This window comes from Pleuronectes platessa, chromosome 1 (genome assembly GCF_947347685.1).
Source record: "Pleuronectes platessa chromosome 1, fPlePla1.1, whole genome shotgun sequence".
Classification (NCBI taxonomy): Eukaryota; Metazoa; Chordata; class Actinopteri; order Pleuronectiformes; family Pleuronectidae; genus Pleuronectes; species Pleuronectes platessa.
In genome coordinates this window covers 26,190,795-26,210,611 of record NC_070626.1, presented here as the reverse complement: position 1 = coordinate 26,210,611, position 19,817 = coordinate 26,190,795, and the positions used below count along the sequence as shown (strand labels likewise).

Below are 19,817 nucleotides of genomic sequence, written 5' to 3'. Positions count from 1 at the left end.
ACCCTTTAGTTAGTGGGGGTACCCGCTCCACCTCCTGAGACACACCCCTCCCCAAACAGAGTTAATTCAAACCAATGCATGTGCACAATTTGTCTGTTTCTATTCATGTCTGTGTCTTGAGTGTATTTTATCATCTCAGTGTCATTTATCTTCTTCTCTACGTGAAAGGAATCAGTGTGTTAATGTGTGTGTGTGTGTGTGTGTGTGTGTGTGTGTGTGTGTGTCGGGGTCTGTCCATTGATTGTATGCTCTGTATGTACAGATGTGGACGAGTGCCTGGCCATCCCTGGCATCTGTGCGGGAGGAAACTGTATCAACACAGTGGGATCCTTTGAATGTAAATGTCCTGCCGGGCACAAGTTCCACGAGGTCTCACAGAAATGTGAAGGTGAGGATCCCGCTCGCTGTGTAACTGTGAAGAGTCTCAACTCTCGGCCTCGGCCTGAATGACAGAGCAGACCTCATAACTTTATTTTCAAATGTCCCAATTGACAACGTGAAAGTCGAGTTGAAAGCCACATCTGTCTGGCTGTGGCTCACTTCACCTCAGTCGTGGCTTTTTGATTATTACTTGGCGGGGGAAAGACCACACATGAGCCACTTTGCCCTTCCCTGGAAATAAGTTTAATTAAAACAGAAGTAGCGCTCAGCTTTCTCCCTGTAATTCTCTCTATAACACTTAATTGTGAGGTTTGGGAGAAACGCTGTTTTCCCTTGTTTCTTTTCTTTGTGTGTATGTGTCAACACGAGACCGAGTAACTTTTGAGGAAGAAATAACACATCTTTGAGTAATTAATTGCACAACTGCTTGTTTTGAGGCTACAACCATAACATTGCCTGGTTTGACCTCACTGGTTTTTTACACTCTTCTCCAATTTTACCACTGATGATACATGATACATGAGTTAGGCATTCAGGAAAAGTTAAAAGCAGCTTCTCAGGAAGGTGAATCCACACACAATATATATTAGGAGAGTAACATGCAGGTTTGAGAGATATCGTACTTTATAACTATCGCCACTGAATGTTTTTTAAATTTTTGTGACTGAAAATGCTTTTATAAAATCCTTTTCTGCAGCACTTTTGTTTTTCAAGAAATAAAAACTCGAACTTAGCCTGCAAAAAAAAGAAAAGTTGTCTCATTAGGATTTGATTATGACAACTTCCAGACCAACTGTGGTGAGAACACTGAGCAGGGTTTTAGTGGCTCTCGCATGCACAGGGAAATATGTGCTATTTTATGCCCAGACGTAATTGCAGGAAAACTTCTATTCTGTGTAAAAGACATTTCAAAAAACTTTTAAAAATTTTTTTTTGCATGGGGACGTTCACAAGGTGGTTAACGGTGCTAAGAGAAGAGCAGCCACAGAGGCCCCTGGCTCTAATAGCCTGTGACAATGCTTTATTTCCATTGTCACTGCCAACGTGTGCTTCCTCTCCTCTCCTCTCCTCCTCTCCTCTCCTCCTCTCCTCTCCTCTCCTCTCCTCTCCTCTCCTCAGATCTGGACGAGTGTTCGAACATTCCAGGTCTGTGCGGTATAGGTGAATGCTCTAATACCGCTGGTAGCTTCTTCTGCAAGTGTCCCCAGGGGTATCACTCCTCCTTTGACGGATCCAGGTGTATAGGTGAGTCCTCCTCCGTCCTCCTCCGTCCTCCTCTGTGTCACTCCTCTCCAAAAGGAATAACAACTGCATTCCTTTTGCTTTGGTTCATTGTTCCTAGGACAGGTAATATATGAGACAGAAAGTGCTGCCTCATTCTCCTCCTCTTTCCACCAACATTTTGTTTCTTCTCTCTTCATGGGCTGGCTCTTAAAGCAGAAAGAACTCAAATCTGTCCAACATTCCTGCTGGTAGAATTTAGGTCAGTAGTCACTTGCTTGTTTCTAGTTCCACAACAATGAGATTTATTTTCCTCAAACTGAGGAGAGAGAGAGAGAGAGAGAGGAAAGATCCTCCTGAGCTCAGGTGACTTCGATTTTAAGATCGTGGCTGATTCCTTCTTTCAGTTTGTTGGAACAGTTTGTGCATGTGTGTCGTTGTACACATCCTGGTAGGTTCATAACAGCTTATGTACACACACACACACACTCATTGACACATACACACACACACACACACACACACACACACACACACACAGACAAATACACACACACGACTTACATTGATTTCCTGGAGACTTATTCTTACCTCAACCATAGTTACTTAACGTTATCCCAAACTTAACCTTAAGTTTGGGATAAGGTTAACAAGGATAACACACACACACACACACAAACACACACACACAAACACACACACACACACACACACACACACACATACACACACACACACACACACATTCACACACACCCACACACACAAACATTAAAAACCCTCCAGGCTTGCAAGTCCAGTTCAGTCTGACCCCAAACAGACCAGGGAGAATTCTGCATATTTCATTAGAATGTACACGCACACATGCAAAGACCCACACATTCACACACAAATGCATGCAAACACAAGCTCACATCATCACCCCCTCAGGAGAGGATGTTTGCGAGGAAGGAATGTCTGAGCGTCTCGTTCCAGAAAACTGTTTCGCCAAACATTTCAGTTTCTTTCCCATGCAGCAGCACTCGGGCTCAGCATCAACTTCCAGCCCTCCGAGGGGCCGACTGTTCCTCCTCCAACCACCTCCAGCTTTTCCTGACATGTTGTCAAACTCCACCGAGCAGGCAGGGGTGTAGCATGTCGGCTTGTCCGTGTGAATCCGCTGGAGGGGCTGGGGTGTGCAACAAAACATGATATATCTAATGTTAATGGGGAACCTGAGTATGAGTCACGCTGGTGCACCGTGCCAGAAACTGCAGGATATAGGAAAAGGTTTCTCGAAAAAATAGGAAGCGATGACATGGAAATGGATTTCAGTTTCCAAATGACGGAAAGAATCTGAAGCAACAACAAGTGTTTGATTGAACTCAGGCCAGTTTGCTCAATAAGCAGACGACACATGCAGGGTTCCATACGGTGCAGTGAGTTAAACCGACCTCACGCTGTGTTGTTTCCCACAGATGCTCGCGGTGGCTACTGTTACTCTGGTGTGCTGAACGGGCGCTGCGCCAATCAGAACTCCCAGCTGATGACCAGAATGCAATGCTGCTGTGACAGTGGACGCTGCTGGTCGGACGGCTCCGCCCCTGAGATGTGCCCAGTTCGTACAACAGGTGGAATCTCTCACCATCACATGGCCTCAACTCCATGTCTCCATGTGTCCACACAGGCTCAACCCTCTGTTGTTTTTCCAATGTTCTCATTTTAGTGGAGTACCAGAAACTGTGTTTCCAGTTACCTGATGGGAACGGTGGAGTGCCAGTACCCGGTCGTGTCCCAGGGAGTCCCGACCAACCCGGCATCTACCCACTTCCATACCCTGGTCAAACTCCTGGGCAGGTTCCTGGCCAGATACCCGGAGTGATCCCCGGTCATATTCCCATCCAGGTTCCAGGACACATCCCTGGACAAGTACCCGGTCAGATTCCAGGACAATATCCAGGACAATTCCCAGGACAATATCCAGGACAATATCCAGGACAATATCCAGGACTATTACCAATACAGCCTCCGCCAGGTATGCTTCTACTGCAGGATGTGTTTGTGTCACTTGTTCACACTCTCGAAAAGACAAAGTTGTTATGTTCCACAATAACAAGCAACTGGTACTGGCGATGATTTAATGTCTGAGTCAGTGGATGTGCAACGCTGCCCCCCCCCCCCCCCCCCCCCCAGCTTGATTTGCTATGTTGAAAATCTCAGTTTTGAGCAACAACAACCCTCATGCTCCGTTTAACGAGCTGCGTGTTAATGATGGAAAACATTGCGCTCCAACCCAGTGCTGCTTCATTTGGGTGTGGCTGTGGAGATATTACACAACATGTGCAGTAAAAGTGTCGAAAAGGAAGCAACCGTATACATTTGCCGACTGAAGTCAAGAGTTTAAATAACACTATTTGAAAAGTTCCATGATGAAATTAGAAAAAGTAAGCTGGGGTTAGCAGAGCTTCTTGGAAAAAAGAAAAACAAACAACCTTTAACCTTTAATCTTATCGTAGCAGATTCTGCTAAATCTCAGTACAGTGCAAACTGAGTGTGTGGATAGATCTGGCAATACAAATCAAAATGCCTTATTAATGGTATTCAACTTTTACACTGAGATGTTTTCCATTTCCAGTACTACGCAGCTTGAACTACTCTAGGTACATTTGTAGTGAATGTGTCTAACTGTGGTCCTATAGTCAGCTTTATGAGATTTAAGATTCAAGATTCAAGATTTGTATTATCAAATACACAACAATAACATTAAGCAGTCGCTGGCAGTGAAATGCTTGAGTCACAGGCTCTCTTCTAGCAATGCTCAAGTAATTACAACCTATAAAATAAAATAGAAATAGTATCAAATAGAATAAAATAGAATATCAAAATTTAAAATAGAAAATAAAGTATATATATCTAAATATATGTATAAACAGCTGAAGAGAAAATAAAACAACAATAGTGCAATTATGTGCAAATATGCAAATATGTCACGGTGCTGGTTTGGTGGAATTGTTGCAGTTCAGAGGAGTTTAAAAGTCTTAAGGCCTGGGGGGTGAAACTGTCTCTGAGCCTGGTGGTGCGGGCCCGGATGCTTTGGATTCTTCATCATGTGATTTGATTGTTTATTGTTTTTCATCAGGTCCTGCTATCATCCAGACCCAGAACATCACCAACATGTGCCAGGCCTACCGCAACCTCTGCCTGAATGGCCGGTGCATCCCCATGCCGGGCATCGGGTACCGCTGCGAGTGCAACATGGGCTTCAGTCTGGATGGAAGGGGAGAGTGCGTCGGTGAGTTTGAATCAGAACCAGAATCAGGTTTTTCTCCTCAACATGGCTCGTGACAGAGCGGAAGGTTTTTGAGAATCTTGTTGTTTTCGCTCCAGATGACGATGAGTGTGAGAGAAACCCGTGTGCACATGGAGAGTGTCTGAACACGCCCGGGTCTTACATCTGTCAGTGTCCCGTTGGATTCCAGACCACCGCCACCAGGACAGAGTGCAGAGGTCACACACACACAGACACACACACATGCTCAAACACAATCTAAGATGATGCATGTGTTTACTGTGCTTTCTGTTTCCTCTCTGCCAGATCTGGATGAGTGTGTGGCCAACGGGCGGATCTGCAACAATGGCCGCTGTGTGAACACGGAGGGAAGCTTCCACTGTGTCTGCAATGCTGGATTTGAAATTACAGCAGATGGCAAAAACTGTCAAGGTTTGTTCATTTCTGGCGTTTGCATTAATGCTGCAGAGACATATTCAAAGGGTGTTTCTCTGCTATATCCACAGGATGAGTAATTTGTTGTGTTAAATATTCCTTGGATCTGTTGGAGGTGGTGATTAAACTCTCTCTCCTCTTTCATTCGTTACCCCCTCAATGATGGCTGAGTTTTCATCCTGCCTGCCATTGAGTCATTTTGGAACTGCTATAAACTCTTTTGATTTCTGAAGGGGCGGCACCAGCGTCCTCCACGGATCCATTTTTACAAACCTGCAATCCTGTAACTATCAAAAAACGACTCCATTTTAGCACGTTTCACAAACATCAAAGTCACAACGTTTTCACCACTGGATAGTTCTGTCCTTTTGTGATCACTTTGTATGTATTTACGAATTCAGTGTCAGTCGTGACAGTTTATCTGAGGGGAAGTAAAGGGGTCAAAGGTGGTGCTGTGGTGGTTTTCACAATAAAAGAAAACCTTGCTCCAGGCTGCAATCGAGTTGATTTAGATTTCAATAATCACTTGGATTTCTGATATACCTCAAAAACATACTTAAAGGGGACATATTAAGCCCATTTTACCACAGTTGATATGGTTCCTTGGGGTCTTAATGAAATGTCTGTAACATATTTTGGTCAAAATACCACAAGGATCATTTAAAACAGCACCTTTATACCCTGTCTGAAGCAGCCCTCCTCAGATTGACCTGTTTTGAAGGCCCCGCCCCCCTCACCCTCCCTCCTTCACGAGATACACATATAGATATAGGATTTTTAGCTATCCATTACCTCTGTAGAAATATGGCTACTGGAGACGAAGATACAATCTTGCAACCATTTCGTTTTGAACCAGAGTCAAGTTGGCCGCAGCCAGCTCCCCAGCGCAGCCCCGCAGTGGGAGCAGTGGGAGCTTGAGCTGGTGCAGCAGCAGCATCCTTCCACACTTTTGAGTCAACGTTTAGAAGTGTCCCGGGGGTCCCTTGTTTATGCAGCCACCTTTTGAGACGGTAGACATGCCAGATACCCAAATTAACGTGTAAAAGCACTACAAAAGTGGAATTTTCATAATACGTCCCCTTTAAGTTATCACCCACTGTACATCTGCATTTTATATATTTTTACCCATATCTGTTAATTTATTTATATATATTTTATACCTGAGTGAGTACCTTAGCCTGGTGCAGGACTGTCATTGTTCAAACTGCTTATAATTCAACAGAACCCTTATACTTTTTCTTGTCTCTTATATTTATTACACATGAATGAACCTTCTGCCAGAGAGTGTATAAAAAGACCCAGATCTAGTTTTATCGACTTGGCCGTTCAAACAGAAGTATTTTTAGTCTCCTGATTCCGATCTTAGCTTTGCATTTGTTTGATGGAACTGATTCTCTGACAACACACATTAAAACTATCAATTGTGAAATACACGACTGTCATTGACTGACAATAGAATGAGGCCGAATGTTAACCAGCATATGTTTCTCGGTCCGTCAATTTGTCTCTGTTCGTCCACAGACCAGGACGAGTGTCTGATCAGGAACATGTGTCTCAACGGACTCTGCATCAACGAGGACGGCAGCTTCAAGTGCATCTGCAAACCTGGCTTCCTCCTGGACAGCAGTGGACGCATGTGTGTAGGTGTGTTTGTCACAGCAGCGCGGCTCTACATTCTTACATCACCGGTGCACATAGGCCTCACTTCGGTCGTTCTATTCAACTACATTTGCAGCTAATTTGAAAGGTGGCTACTTCTCTGGCATGTTAGTGCTGCTGTTATGTGAGTCTTTGCACACAGGGCAGAAATCCCCCTAAAAAGCCTTGGAAAAATTCCTCAGCATCCTGGCAGGCCAGCTGGACATGTGGATATTCGGGACCCGCCTATTCTAAAGTTCTCGCAGGCAGCTTTTCCTAAACTTGTCCAATGTGAGAAGAAAAAAAAAAGAAGGGAAAGCAGCGTCCTCCTGGAGACCGTGTTGCAATAACAGAGCCTCGGCTTGATAATAACACAAAACTCTCAAGTTGATTTTCACCTCTAACACACAGGTTGTGGTTTTCGGTGCTTTTCAAGTTTGTTTGTCTGGATTTCAGCAGATTAACAAAAAAAAAAGTTTTGTGGAAGGGTGGGGTTTGACCCGGGGAAGCATCCAATACATTTTGGAGCAGATTTGGACAAACAGGTGGATCCGGGGAATTCTTTTTCACTTTCTCTTAAAATGTCGAAAAAGGGTGTTGTCCTCTTTTACCACCCTTCTTGTGTTGCCTGACATTTTCCGATGTATGGAACAGTAAAGCCCAACATCAGACCCTCAGCTTACATGGATGTAAGGTTGAGGATTGGTTCCATAAATCTCCAACTAGCCAACAAAGTCTCTTCCCTGGTCTCCTCCCCCTTGACTCCAGATACAGACGTTTGATCTCAGAGACACCGACCCGGTTCGGTCACGGCAGAATAAATAAACACCAGAGTCGGGTGTGGGTGAAGGGTGCTGATGTATGCAGTCATTAATGAAGTGTGTGTAGTCTGAAGGGGCCCTGGGACCTCATTGTCTCTATCTACAGTCTCTCTGTAGAACACACACCCAGACAGAACACACACACACACACACACACACACACACACATAGTTATGCCTGCATGCCATATCGCTGTTTACGCTCATTATGATAATTATTATAATACGCTGATGGGATTAAGGGGCGGGAGAAGAATGTTTTGTTTTACTTGAGGTCATAAATTAAGACTTTACAGCATTTTGGTCTTTTTAATGAATCAGGAGCCTGAAGATCAACCAGCACTCGAGCAGGATAACCGTTTGTTTTAATGGATTCTTGCCTTTTACTGTTCAAGAAATCATTTTTTTGCTGTTTCTGTTTCCAGACATCGATGAGTGCGAGACTCCAGGCATGTGCATGAACGGCCACTGCGTCAACACGGAGGGATCTTTCCGCTGCGAGTGCATGGCCGGGATGGCCGTGGGCCTGGACGGACGGGTCTGCGTCGGTGAGTAGACGGAGTTCTGTTTCCAGGAGCGGCTCGTGTGTTTGTTTTGGATACCGTGGCACGCAGACGTCTCACACCAATCTCTGCACAAGAAGAAACACACTCCTCAGGTGGAGGTGGATCAGTGGCCGTGGATTTACTGAAGCCAACGCACACACCGTTTATTTTGGTGTCTGGCGTTTGTCCCTCTGGTTCGGTCTGGCGGCAGAATCTCTGAAAGTGTTCAGCTGCTGCACACAGAAGATACAAATCCACTTTCAGTTTTACTTACCTGACTTTTTCTGGAGGGGCTGAATCTGAGGACACCAATGTCTGAGTCCGTTTGACACGTAAAAGACAAAGTTGTCATCTCGAAAACGACAACGAGATTTGAGACCTTTTGCCGAAAAGGTTCGGCCGACGCTGGCGTCAATGTGCCGTGAACAAAAACTTTCCACAGCGTCATTGAGATCTTACATCCTGTCTCCTGTCTCCTGTCTCCTGTCTCCTGCGTCCTGCCTCCTGTCTCCTGTCTCCTGACTCCTGCCTCCTGTCTCCTGTCTCCTGCCTCCTGCCTCCTGCCTCCTGTCTCCTGCCTCCTGTCTCCTGCCTCCTGTCTCCTGTCTCCTGTCTCTTGTCTCCTGCGTCCTGTCTCCTGTCTCCTGTCTCCTGTCTCCTGCCTCCTGCCTCCTGCCTCCTGTCTCCTGCCTCCTGTCTCCTGTCTCCTGCCTCCTGCCTCCTGCCTCCTGTCTCCTGTCTCCTGCCTCCTGCCTCCTGCCTCCTGCCTCCTGTCTCTTGTCTCCTGTCTCCTGTCTCCTGTCTCCTGTCTCCTGCCTCCTGTCTCCTGTCTCCTGTCTCCTGTCTCCTGTCTCCTGCCTCCTGTCTCCTGCCTCCTGTCTCCTGTCTCCTGCCTCCTGTCTCCTGTCTCCTGTCTCCTGTCTCCTGTCTCCTGTCTCCTGTCTCCTGCGTCCTGCCTCCTGTCTCCTGTCTCCTGACTCCTGCCTCCTGTCTCCTGTCTCCTGCCTCCTGCCTCCTGCCTCCTGTCTCCTGCCTCCTGTCTCCTGCCTCCTGTCTCCTGTCTCCTGTCTCTTGTCTCCTGCGTCCTGTCTCCTGTCTCCTGTCTCCTGTCTCCTGCCTCCTGCCTCCTGCCTCCTGCCTCCTGTCTCCTGTCTCCTGCCTCCTGCCTCCTGCCTCCTGTCTCCTGTCTCCTGCCTCCTGCCTCCTGCCTCCTGCCTCCTGTCTCCTGTCTCCTGTCTCCTGTCTCCTGTCTCCTGCCTCCTGTCTCCTGTCTCCTGTCTCCTGTCTCCTGCCTCCTGCCTCCTGTCTCCTGCCTCCTGTCTCCTGCCTCCTGTCTCCTGTCTCCTGTCTCCTGCCTCCTGCCTCCTGCCTCCTGTCTCCTGCCTCCTGTCTCCTGCCTCCTGTCTCCTGTCTCCTGCCTCCTGCCTCCTGCCTCCTGTCTCCTGCCTCCTGTCTCCTGCCTCCTGTCTCCTGTCTCCTGCCTCCTGCCTCCTGCCTCCTGTCTCCTGTCTCCTGTCTCCTGTCTCCTTACTCCTGTCTCCTGCCTCCTGTCTCCTGTCTCCTGTCTCCTGTCTCCTGCCTCCTGTCTCCTGTCTCCTGTCTCCTGTCTCCTGCCTCCTGTCTCCTGCCTCCTGTCTCCTGTCTCCTGTCTCCTGCCTCCTGACTCCTGTCTCCTGTCTCCTGCCTCCTGTCTCCTGTCTCCTGTCTCCTGTCTCCTGTCTCCTGTCTCCTGCCTCCTGCCTCCTGCCTCCTGCCTCCTGCCTCCTGTCTCCTGCCTCCTGCCTCCTGTCTCCTGTCTCCTGTCTCCTGTCTCCTGCCCCCTGTCTCCTGCCTCCTGCCTCCTGCCTCCTGTCTCCTGCCTCCTGCCTCCTGTCTCCTGTCTCCTGTTTCCTGCCTCCTGTCTCCTGTCTCCTGTCTCCTGTCTCCTGCCGCCTGTCTCCTGTCTCCTGTCTCCTGCCTCCTGTCTCCTGCCTCCTGCCTCCTGTCTCCTGTCTCCTGTCTCCTGTCTCCTGCCTCCTGTCTCCTGCCTCCTGTCTCCTGCCTCCTGTCTCCTGTCTCCTGTCTCCTGTCTCCTGTCTCCTGCCTCCTGACTCCTGTCTCCTGTCTCCTGTCCCCTGCCTCCTGCCTCCTGCCTCCTGCCTCCTGCCTCCTGTCTCCTGTCTCCTGCCTCCTGCCTCCTGCCTCCTGCCTCCTGCCTCCTGCCTCCTGCCTCCTGCCTCCTGCCTCCTGCCTCCTGTCTCCTGCCTCCTGCCTCCTGCCTCCTGTCTCCTGTCTCCTGTCTCATGTCTCCTGTCTCCTGCGTCCTGCCTCCTGACTCCTGCCTCCTGCCTCCTGCCTCCTGTCTCATGCCTCCTGTCTCCTGTCTCCTGTCTCCTGTCTCCTGCGTCCTGCCTCCTGTCTCCTGCCTCCTGCCTCCTGCCTCCTGTCTCATGCCTCCTGTCTCCTGTCTCCTGTCTCCTGCCTCCTGCCTCCTGTCTCCTGCCTCCTGTCTCCTGTCTCCTGCCTCCTGCCTCATGCCTCCTGTCTCCTGTCTCCTGCCTCCTGCCTCCTGTCTCATGCCTCCTGTCTCCTGTCTCCTGCCTCCTGTCTCCTGTCTCCTGCCTCCTGTCTCCTGTCTCCTGCCTCCTGTCTCCTGTCTCCTGTCTCCTGCCTCCTGTCTCCTGTCTCCTGTCTCCTGTCTCCTGCCTCCTGTCTCCTGTCTCCTGTCTCCTGTCTCCTGTCTCCTGCCTCCTGACTCCTGTCTCCTGTCTCCTGCCTCCTGTGTCTCCTGTCTCCTGTCTCCTGTCTCCTGCCTCCTGTCTCCTGCCTCCTGTCTCCTGTCTCCTGCCTCCTGCCTCCTGTCTCCTGTCTCCTGTCTCCTGCCTCCTGCCTCCTGCCTCCTGTCTCCTGTCTCCTGTCTCCTGCCTCCTGTCTCCTGCCTCCTGTCTCATGCCTCCTGTCTCCTGTCTCCTGTCTCCTGCCTCCTGTCTCCTGTCTCCTGCCTCCTGTCTCCTGTCTCCTGCCTCCTGCCTCATGCCTCCTGTCTCCTGTCTCCTGCCTCCTGCCTCCTGTCTCATGCCTCCTGTCTCCTGTCTCCTGCCTCCTGTCTCCTGTCTCCTGCCTCCTGTCTCCTGTCTCCTGCCTCCTGTCTCCTGTCTCCTGTCTCCTGCCTCCTGTCTCCTGTCTCCTGTCTCCTGTCTCCTGCCTCCTGTCTCCTGTCTCCTGTCTCCTGTCTCCTGTCTCCTGCCTCCTGACTCCTGTCTCCTGTCTCCTGCCTCCTGTGTCTCCTGTCTCCTGTCTCCTGTCTCCTGCCTCCTGTCTCCTGCCTCCTGTCTCCTGTCTCCTGCCTCCTGCCTCCTGTCTCCTGTCTCCTGTCTCCTGCCTCCTGCCTCCTGCCTCCTGTCTCCTGTCTCCTGTCTCCTGCCTCCTGTCTCCTGTCTCCTGTCTCCTGCCTCCTGCCTCCTGTCTCCTGTCTCCTGTCTCCTGTCTCCTGTCTCCTGCCTCCTGTCTCCTGCCTCCTGTCTCCTGCCTCCTGCCTCCTGCCTCCTGCCTCCTGCCTCCTGTCTCCTGCCTCCTGTCTCCTGCCTCCTGCCTCCTGTCTCCTGCCTCCTGCCTCCTGCCTCCTGTCTCCTGCCTCCTGTCTCCTGTCTCCTGTCTCCTGTCTCCTGCGTCCTGCGTCCAGACCCCAGCCCTCGCCTGAACGTTCTGAGCATTTACCTGTTCTTGTTATTTCGTCTGATCTGGCAAAGTCCAGAGTTCATGTCTGTAATCAGCTTTAGGTTTGGGGTACATCTTCATTTACAGTGATAGGACGATTAATTAATATCTAAACATTAAGATAAAGATCTAAACGTTTGTCCCACTTTTTTAAGCCGAACAAATACAATGAAAAAAGAAGCAAACCTGAATGAGGCGTAGAATGACGATATCCTATTAAATCCTGTTACCTGTCCCCACCCACACGCTCACTGTCATCCATGAGCAGATGTTGGTCAACACTGATGAATGTTTTCCGGCCTCCTCCTGCTTCAGCCCCCCCCCCCCCCCCCCCCCAGTACCCAGATCTGTTTATGGCTTTATTTTCAACATTCCCACATTTCCCCCCTGAAAGAAGTTTCTTTGTGTGTGTTGTGTGGGAAGTACTAAAATGCTGTTATTCAGTCTGGCTGGGTTTTTCAACAGGATGATATCAGTGCAGTATAATGCCTCAAATCCCTGGACATCATGAGGAGAGAACAACCATTTGTTTTGCCGGTCTTGTTGTTTATTGGAGCCCCCGCCTCTCTGGTTCACTCTCTCTCTGTCTGGCTCTCGCCTCCTCAATGTCTCTCATCCGCTGTCTTGTCATGTTTTGTCTGAAACAGACACACATATGCGCAGTACGTGTTATGGCGGCTACAAGCGAGGACAGTGTGTGCGGCCGCTGTTCGGAGCCGTGACCAAGTCGGAGTGCTGCTGCGCCAGCACGGAGTACGCCTACGGGGAGCCCTGCCAGCCCTGCCCGCCACAGAGCTCTGGTAGGGACACTCTAATCACTCCACCCTTTACACATGTGTACACACAAACAAAAAAAACACACTCAAACACACACTTAGACACACAATCAAACATAGCTTGCATTACATTTAAAAGAAAACACACCTGGGAAAGTCAGGAGGGCACAGATCAGACGCTGAGTCTTCTGTGACATATTGATTTCAGTTTGATGATCGGGAGACATGACAGCTTCCTCACACACACACACACACACACACACCAGACACACACACACACACACACACACACACGGCAGTCACTTCTCATTAGTCCCGCCAATTAAAGTTCCTGTGTCAACAGACGTCAGAGCTGCACCACATTAAGGAGAAGGTTTTATATACATCTCGGGTAAATGAGAAAGTCTGGAAATGAGATAATAACACGGTGTAAATGTCTTGCTTTGAGATTTCTGGGATTAAGGTAAATGTGACGTTTTCTCAAACGCTGTTATTTCTCACTTTATCAATTTAACTTTGGTGTTTGTGATGTTTGTGTTGTAGCTGAGTTCCAGGTGCTCTGCCCCAACAGCATCGGTGAAACAGGCGATGGAAGAGGTAACGGCCACAAGGTTTTTTGTTTCTGTTGGAATTCAAAAACAGGGACACGTGAATTACAGGAAATCGTTGCATTAATTTGTCTTTCTCTGATAATCAATGAGTTCATCTCTCTACCTTCTCAGATATTAACGAGTGCGCCCTCGACCCTGAAATGTGTCAGAATGGAGTGTGTGAGAACATGCTGAGGACGTACAAGTGCACCTGCAATGACGGCTTCGAAGTCGACCTCACGGGCAAAAACTGTGTCGGTAGGTGAAGTTTCATCTAATGTAGTGATGTCAAAGGCCTTGATATCATAGGACTGTGTGAGGGAAGTCATCTGTGTGTGTGTGTGTGTGTGTGTGTGTGTGTGTGTGTGTGTGTGTGTGTGTGTGTGTGTGTGTGTGTTTCCTCAGACATCGACGAGTGTCTGATGAACAGGCTGCTCTGTGACAACGGGCTGTGCAGGAACACACCGGGCAGTTTCACCTGCCAGTGTCCTAAAGGATACCGCTTCAATCCGGCAAGCGATGTGTGCGAGGGTCAGTGACACGCTCATTGTGTAGCACAGTACAGTCTCACTTCAGAACCGCATGGGTGAACTCAGACTGATGAGAGAAAAGAATAAAAGTTGAAGTTTGTTTTTGTCTCCCACAGATGTGAATGAGTGTGAGTCCAGCCCCTGTATTAATGGAGATTGTGTGAACAGCCAAGGGTCCTTTGTGTGTTTGTGTTCGATGGGCAGTTCGTTGGACAGCTCGGCGCTGGAGTGTATAGGTCAGTGAACTTTCTAGTGTTCTGGTTTTGATATAATTAGAAAAACTGTATTTGATTCAATGTAAAAATTTGTTTAAAAACACATAGGGATTAATCACATTAAACAATGTGAGAAATTTGGGTTGAATATTCTTTAAATTTCAGAAATATATGACAAATATTTTGAAAACGCTGCGATTTAATTTGTAAAAATATAGAGAAAGAGCACTCTTATTATTATTCTTCTTATTATTATTATTATTATCATTATTGATATTATTATTATTAGAAGTAGTAGTAGTAGTTTTTTTTTCTCAATCATTTAAATAAATCATATTGAATACCTGGTGGTTGTACGTTTTGTTTATCTTTTTAAACAGAGACAACAAAAAGCACCTGCTGGCTGAAAATAGTCAACAACCGCTGTGAGGTCAACATCAACGGGGCGACACTGAAGTCCCACTGCTGCGCCACACTGGGAGAGGCCTGGAACAGCCCGTGTGCCAAATGTGAAAAAGGTGAGCTGATTCATTTGCACCATTATACACATTTGAGTATTTACCACATTCTAATCTGTCTTGCCCCCCCCCCCCCCTTCAGATCCGATCTGTGGTAAAGGTTTTTCTCGAGCCAGAGGGAACGTGTGTGAAGGTGAGTTCTGCCTCGATGCCACAGAGCTCTGGATGCTCACACTCACTTTGTGTTGGAGGAGTGTGAGACTCAGTTGGAGCTTCTGTTGACGTTGCTCTGTGTGTGTCCTCTGCTGTCAGACGTGGATGAGTGTCTAGTGTTCCCTGGAGTGTGTATCAACGGCAAGTGCATCAACACACCGGGCTCCTTCTTCTGCCAGTGCCCTCCAGGGATGACTGTTGATGTCAGCGGCAGGACGTGTATTGGTGGGTATATACACATATATATAAATGTATATGTGAGTCAGTGTGTGTTGTTGTGTGCGATTCCTTCTAACTGTCTCTGTGTGTTTCAGACCTGCGCACGGAGCAGTGTTACCTCACCCACGAGGACGAGCGCTGCGGGGCCCCCATCCCGGGGAAGCACCGGGTGGACGCCTGCTGCTGCTCGGTGGGCGTGGCCTGGGGCCCCGACTGCGATGAATGTCCAGAGAAGGGCGGGACGGACTACACACGTCTCTGTCCCCGGGGCCCAGGCTTCTCACACAGGGGGGACTTCATCAACGGCCGGCCCTTCCTAAAAGGTAGCGTCCCCTCCAGAGACTCCCAGGACTCTGTGTTGTTTCAACTGCTGTCTCTCACCTGTCCCTCTGCTCTTTACCTCAGATATCAATGAATGCAGGATGATCAACAGCCTGTGCTCGAACGGCCGGTGCAGAAACACCATCGGCAGCTTCCGCTGTCGCTGTGACAGCGGCTACGCCCTGGACTCGGATGAGAGGAACTGTACTGGTGAGTATTTCTGAAGGAACCTTGTTACCTTTTGATTTAATAATAATCATAATAATACATTTTATTTTTAAGGCGCCTTTCAGGATACTCAAGGTCGCCGTACAACAGTCAACAATACAGTTAATTAAACATTTTAAAATGCACAAAGCATTTGACAGCTTCAGCGGACAGGAACATTAAAAGTTTACATTTTACATTTTTATACCACATAAACTTTTTTACCATACCATTGCTGGGTATCAGGTTTTTATTCTTTAGCACAACATTGCCTTTATAACCAGACAATCATTTTTTCACTTTCAGATAGTATATCAACAAATTCGAGCCCAAAATATACAAAAAAAACATAAAATCCATTATAGAAAATGTCATGTTTTTTTTTATTAAAAAACCACAAACCTGCTCAAGTTGAAAATGTAACAGCAGGTGGTAAATGTAAAAGATGTAATTGTAAAACTGATGTAACATTAAGCTATTTACACCTTTTAGAAGATGTCTTCATAGATGTTTATATTCTTTTATAGCTAAACAACTTCAGCATGATGGAGAAATTGAGTTAAATCCAACGACTGCATCATTTTATCTTGAATTCTTTTACTCGTGTGTAGAATATGATTGTTTTACATTGGATTCATACGATCACGTCGCCCATCAACACCAAACTAGAAACTCAAAACTAAGTCAGCACATTAGACTGAAATAGAAACCGATGCTCCGTGTGGCTCCGTGTTTCTGCTGTTACGTGATTGACGACCCCCTGGGGTAATTAGTCAATCAAATTAAAGCTTGATAATTGTTTATCTTATGGTTTTAATTCATCATTATCCAACATTTTATTGACTAAACAACAAACAACAGCTGATAAACTTTACAATGATTATTCAAGTGAGTAAAGAATCTTGATTTTATTTCTCCTGTTGGAGCCGACAAACTTCCCCAGTTTCTATTTTCTGGTTGTAATGTTTTCATCAGCTACAACAACACTGTGGCTTTTGCATTGCATCTGAACAAGTCAAGCCCTTTTTCCACCAGTCCCCTGCTCCCAATCCCTCAGCCAGCATCAATTACAGCAAAGTGGTGTAAAGCCATCGCCTGCGTTCACATACTTCATGCACCCTAATGGGAATCTGGCTGCTGTGGACGTGTTGGAGCCGGTCCCTGTCGTCTGGTTAGCTGTATTACTGCTCTGTTGAAATGTGCACACAGTCGTTTAAGGTTTAAGTGTCAGTGTGTCGTTACTTTATTTTTGAAATAATTTATGGGCTCCTCGTGAGTAAATGATATCTGAGACCTTTTAACCCCCGATGAGTGATATCCCAGTCTCTAGCCCTGAGTGTTTTAAAATGTGGATTCAAATCAAAAAGGGGATCAGGCCTTTAGATTTAGACTTTGGCAGAATTCGCCTGAAGACCTTTAATTTCAACCTTTAGATGTTTTATAGCTTTTCTCTGACGTTTTTACCTTTTGTTGAATAGTTGGTGCTTTCTTTTCCTTTCATTTATATTCATATTTTAGCTTAACTGCTTCACCTGTTTTCTACTCCTGGATTAAATAACGTTTTTTAACCGAATTAAAAATGTTCCTCTTCTCCTGCAGACATCGACGAGTGCCGCATCTCCCCCGACCTGTGTGGTCAGGGCCGCTGTGTCAACACAGCCGGGGACTTTGAGTGCGAGTGCTTCGAGGGTTACGAGAGCGGCTTCATGATGATGAAGAACTGCATGGGTAAGTGACAAGTCCTCAAGCCCCGCCCACACCTACAGGCGTCACGATACACACGACCTCTTCGGCTCAACGGGATGAAAATCTACTTTTTGTGAGGATGTGATTGGGAAAAATTCGATCTCTCGCTCACACCTGGTTAAAGGATCCGAGAGCATGTAGCTTTGCCGGCCAACCAAGGTCTCCAAGCACAGGGAGGGCCCGCCACAAAGACCACGTCCCAGTCAAAACCCTTGTCCCAGTCACAGCCCTAGTCCCAGTCACAACCCTCGTCCCAGTCACAGCCCTCGTCCCAGTCGAAACCCTCATCCCAATCACAGCCCTCGTCCCAATCACAGCCCTCATCCCAGTCACAGCCCTCGTCCCAGTCACAGCCCTCGTCCCAGTCGAAACTCTCATCCCAGTCACAGCCCTCGTCCCAGTCACAGCCCTTGTCTTAGTCACAGCCCTAGTCCCAGTCACAGCCCTCGTCCCAGTCACAGCCCTCGTCCCAGTCGAAACTCTCATCCCAATCACAGCCCTCGTCCCAGTCGAAACTCTCATCCCAGTCACAGCCCTCGTCCCAGTCACAGCCCTCGTCTCAGTCGCAGCCCTCTTCCCAGTCACAGCCCTCGTCCCAGTCACAGCCCTCGTCTCAGTCGCAGCCCTTTTCCCAGTCACAGCCCTCGTCCCAGTCACAGCCCTCGTCCCAGTCACAGCCCTTGTCTTAGTCACAGCCCTAGTCCCAGTCACAGCCCTCGTCCCAGTCACAACCCCTCGTCCCAGTCACAGCCCTCATCCCAGTCACAGCCCTCGTCCCAGTCACAGCCCTAGTCCCAGTCACAGCCCTAGTCCCAGTCACAGCCCTCGTCCCAGTCACAGCCCTAGTCCCAGTCACAGCCCTAGTCTCAGTCACAGCCCTCGTCCCAGTCACAGCCCTAGTCCAAGTCACAGGCCTCGTCCCAGTCAAAACCCTTGTCCCAGTCTCAACCCTCGTCCCAGTCTCAACCCTCGTCCCAGTCACAACGCTCGTCTCAGTCACAGCCCTCGTCCCAGTCACAACCCTCGTCTCAATTGCAGCTCTCGTCCCAGTCACAGCCCTTGTCCCAGTCAAGACCCTCGTTCCAGTCAAAACCCTAGTCCCAGTCACAGCCCTCGTCCCAGTCACAGCCCTCGTCCCAGTCACAGCCCTCGTCCCAGTCCCAGCCCTCGTCCCAGTCACAACCCCACGTCCCAGTCACAGCCCTCGTCCCAGTCACAGCCCTCGTCCCAGTAACCACTCAGCCATCTCCTCCATAAGCTCCAGATGAGGTGCTAGGACTCACATGCCAGACCTGGAACTCGCTGTTTAGACGGCTGATGTAATGTGAAGGTTCCAGGCTGTGTACTGTTGTATATATATATGTGTGTGTGAGAGAGGAGGGTTAAAGTGACTTTGTCTAAACCCTTGTGTGCTGTTGAGAGCACAAGTGTGTTCACGCCAAGTGTCGCCACAATCACCCTGAACAACTGCTTCACAAAGTCTGCAGGATAATTGTCCTTTATTAGAAACTTGAGCAGCATGTGAGCGACACACAATCAGCTCCCCGGCATAATGTTTCTTATTTTAATATGAAGCTACGAGTAATAATGTTCTGCCATCTGTGAAAACACTTCATGTTCTATTTCTGTTGTGGTCGAGTCCTTCGACGCCGCTCGATTCAATCCTTGGGAGGAACGGTATACACACAAAATGGAGTCTCGGTACTTGTGTTGGCCCAAAGCCGCCATTAGACAAAAAGTTGGCGCGACAACGTTTACTTGCACGCTGTAGCAAAAAGTTAAAAAAGGATCTGTGACTGGAAATAATGTGGACAGGGTATCAATCAGGAGCTGTCGCTGCTGACTGTAATAGCAGGCTAACCAAAATACTATTTCAACAAACTTATTTTTGTTTCTGTCAATCTACATTCTTAACGTTTCTGCTGCTCCTGATGAATCAGGACGTCCCAGACCCAGAGTCTCCCTTTACACTGGAGCCTCACTAATGTTCAGGTCAAAGTTAAAGTTTTACCTGTAAACGGGCCAAAGAATTCATCAATCCGATAGACGACAGGTGAAACAAATATTTGAAGAGGCCGGTCCCAGTGTGACTGAACCCTAACACTGCATTACTCTGCCTGTGTGTGTGTGCGTGTGTGTGTGTGTGTGTGTGTGGTACATGGTTGTGTGGCTTCTTTTCCCCTATCAGACATCGATGAGTGTGAGAGGAACCCTCTGCTGTGCCGGGGGGGCGAGTGTGTAAACAACGAGGGCAGCTTCCAGTGCGTGTGCCCCGACGGACACGAGATCGCCCCGGACGGCTCGGCCTGTCTCGGTGAGTCATGAGCCAACGCTTCCCTTTCTTCTTCGGGTGATCTATGTGGAATGAGTGGGGGGTTTCCTGGGAGATGAAAGGGTGAGTAGAAGAGATGGTGTCGTCACAGAGCTGACAGTTTGAATGACAAGTGAGCTCTGGATCCAACCAGCCCCCCCCCCCCCCCCCCCCCCCCCCCCCCCCCCGTGTACTCCGGCTGCCGCTGTGTGTGGGCTCACTGAGGC

At 48.6% G+C, this 19,817-nt stretch overlaps 1 protein-coding gene across 1 annotated transcript in view; it reads left to right on the top strand.

Annotated features, from left to right (window-relative positions):
• fbn1 (fibrillin 1) overlaps positions 1-19,817 on the top strand; it is a 62,763-nt gene that overhangs the window by 12,729 nt on the left and 30,217 nt on the right. Inside the window, exons 8-28 of the mRNA XM_053442421.1 lie at positions 263-388; positions 1,501-1,626; positions 3,060-3,212; positions 3,308-3,616; positions 4,721-4,873; positions 4,969-5,088; positions 5,177-5,302; positions 6,827-6,949; positions 8,189-8,311; positions 12,652-12,804; positions 13,324-13,377; positions 13,503-13,628; positions 13,776-13,901; positions 14,017-14,136; positions 14,496-14,633; positions 14,716-14,766; positions 14,886-15,011; positions 15,101-15,328; positions 15,411-15,536; positions 17,133-17,261; positions 19,468-19,593. Coding sequence (XP_053298396.1) covers positions 263-388; positions 1,501-1,626; positions 3,060-3,212; positions 3,308-3,616; positions 4,721-4,873; positions 4,969-5,088; positions 5,177-5,302; positions 6,827-6,949; positions 8,189-8,311; positions 12,652-12,804; positions 13,324-13,377; positions 13,503-13,628; positions 13,776-13,901; positions 14,017-14,136; positions 14,496-14,633; positions 14,716-14,766; positions 14,886-15,011; positions 15,101-15,328; positions 15,411-15,536; positions 17,133-17,261; positions 19,468-19,593 — 2,862 coding nt within the window. The remainder of the gene's footprint in view (positions 1-262; positions 389-1,500; positions 1,627-3,059; positions 3,213-3,307; positions 3,617-4,720; positions 4,874-4,968; positions 5,089-5,176; positions 5,303-6,826; positions 6,950-8,188; positions 8,312-12,651; positions 12,805-13,323; positions 13,378-13,502; positions 13,629-13,775; positions 13,902-14,016; positions 14,137-14,495; positions 14,634-14,715; positions 14,767-14,885; positions 15,012-15,100; positions 15,329-15,410; positions 15,537-17,132; positions 17,262-19,467; positions 19,594-19,817) is intronic.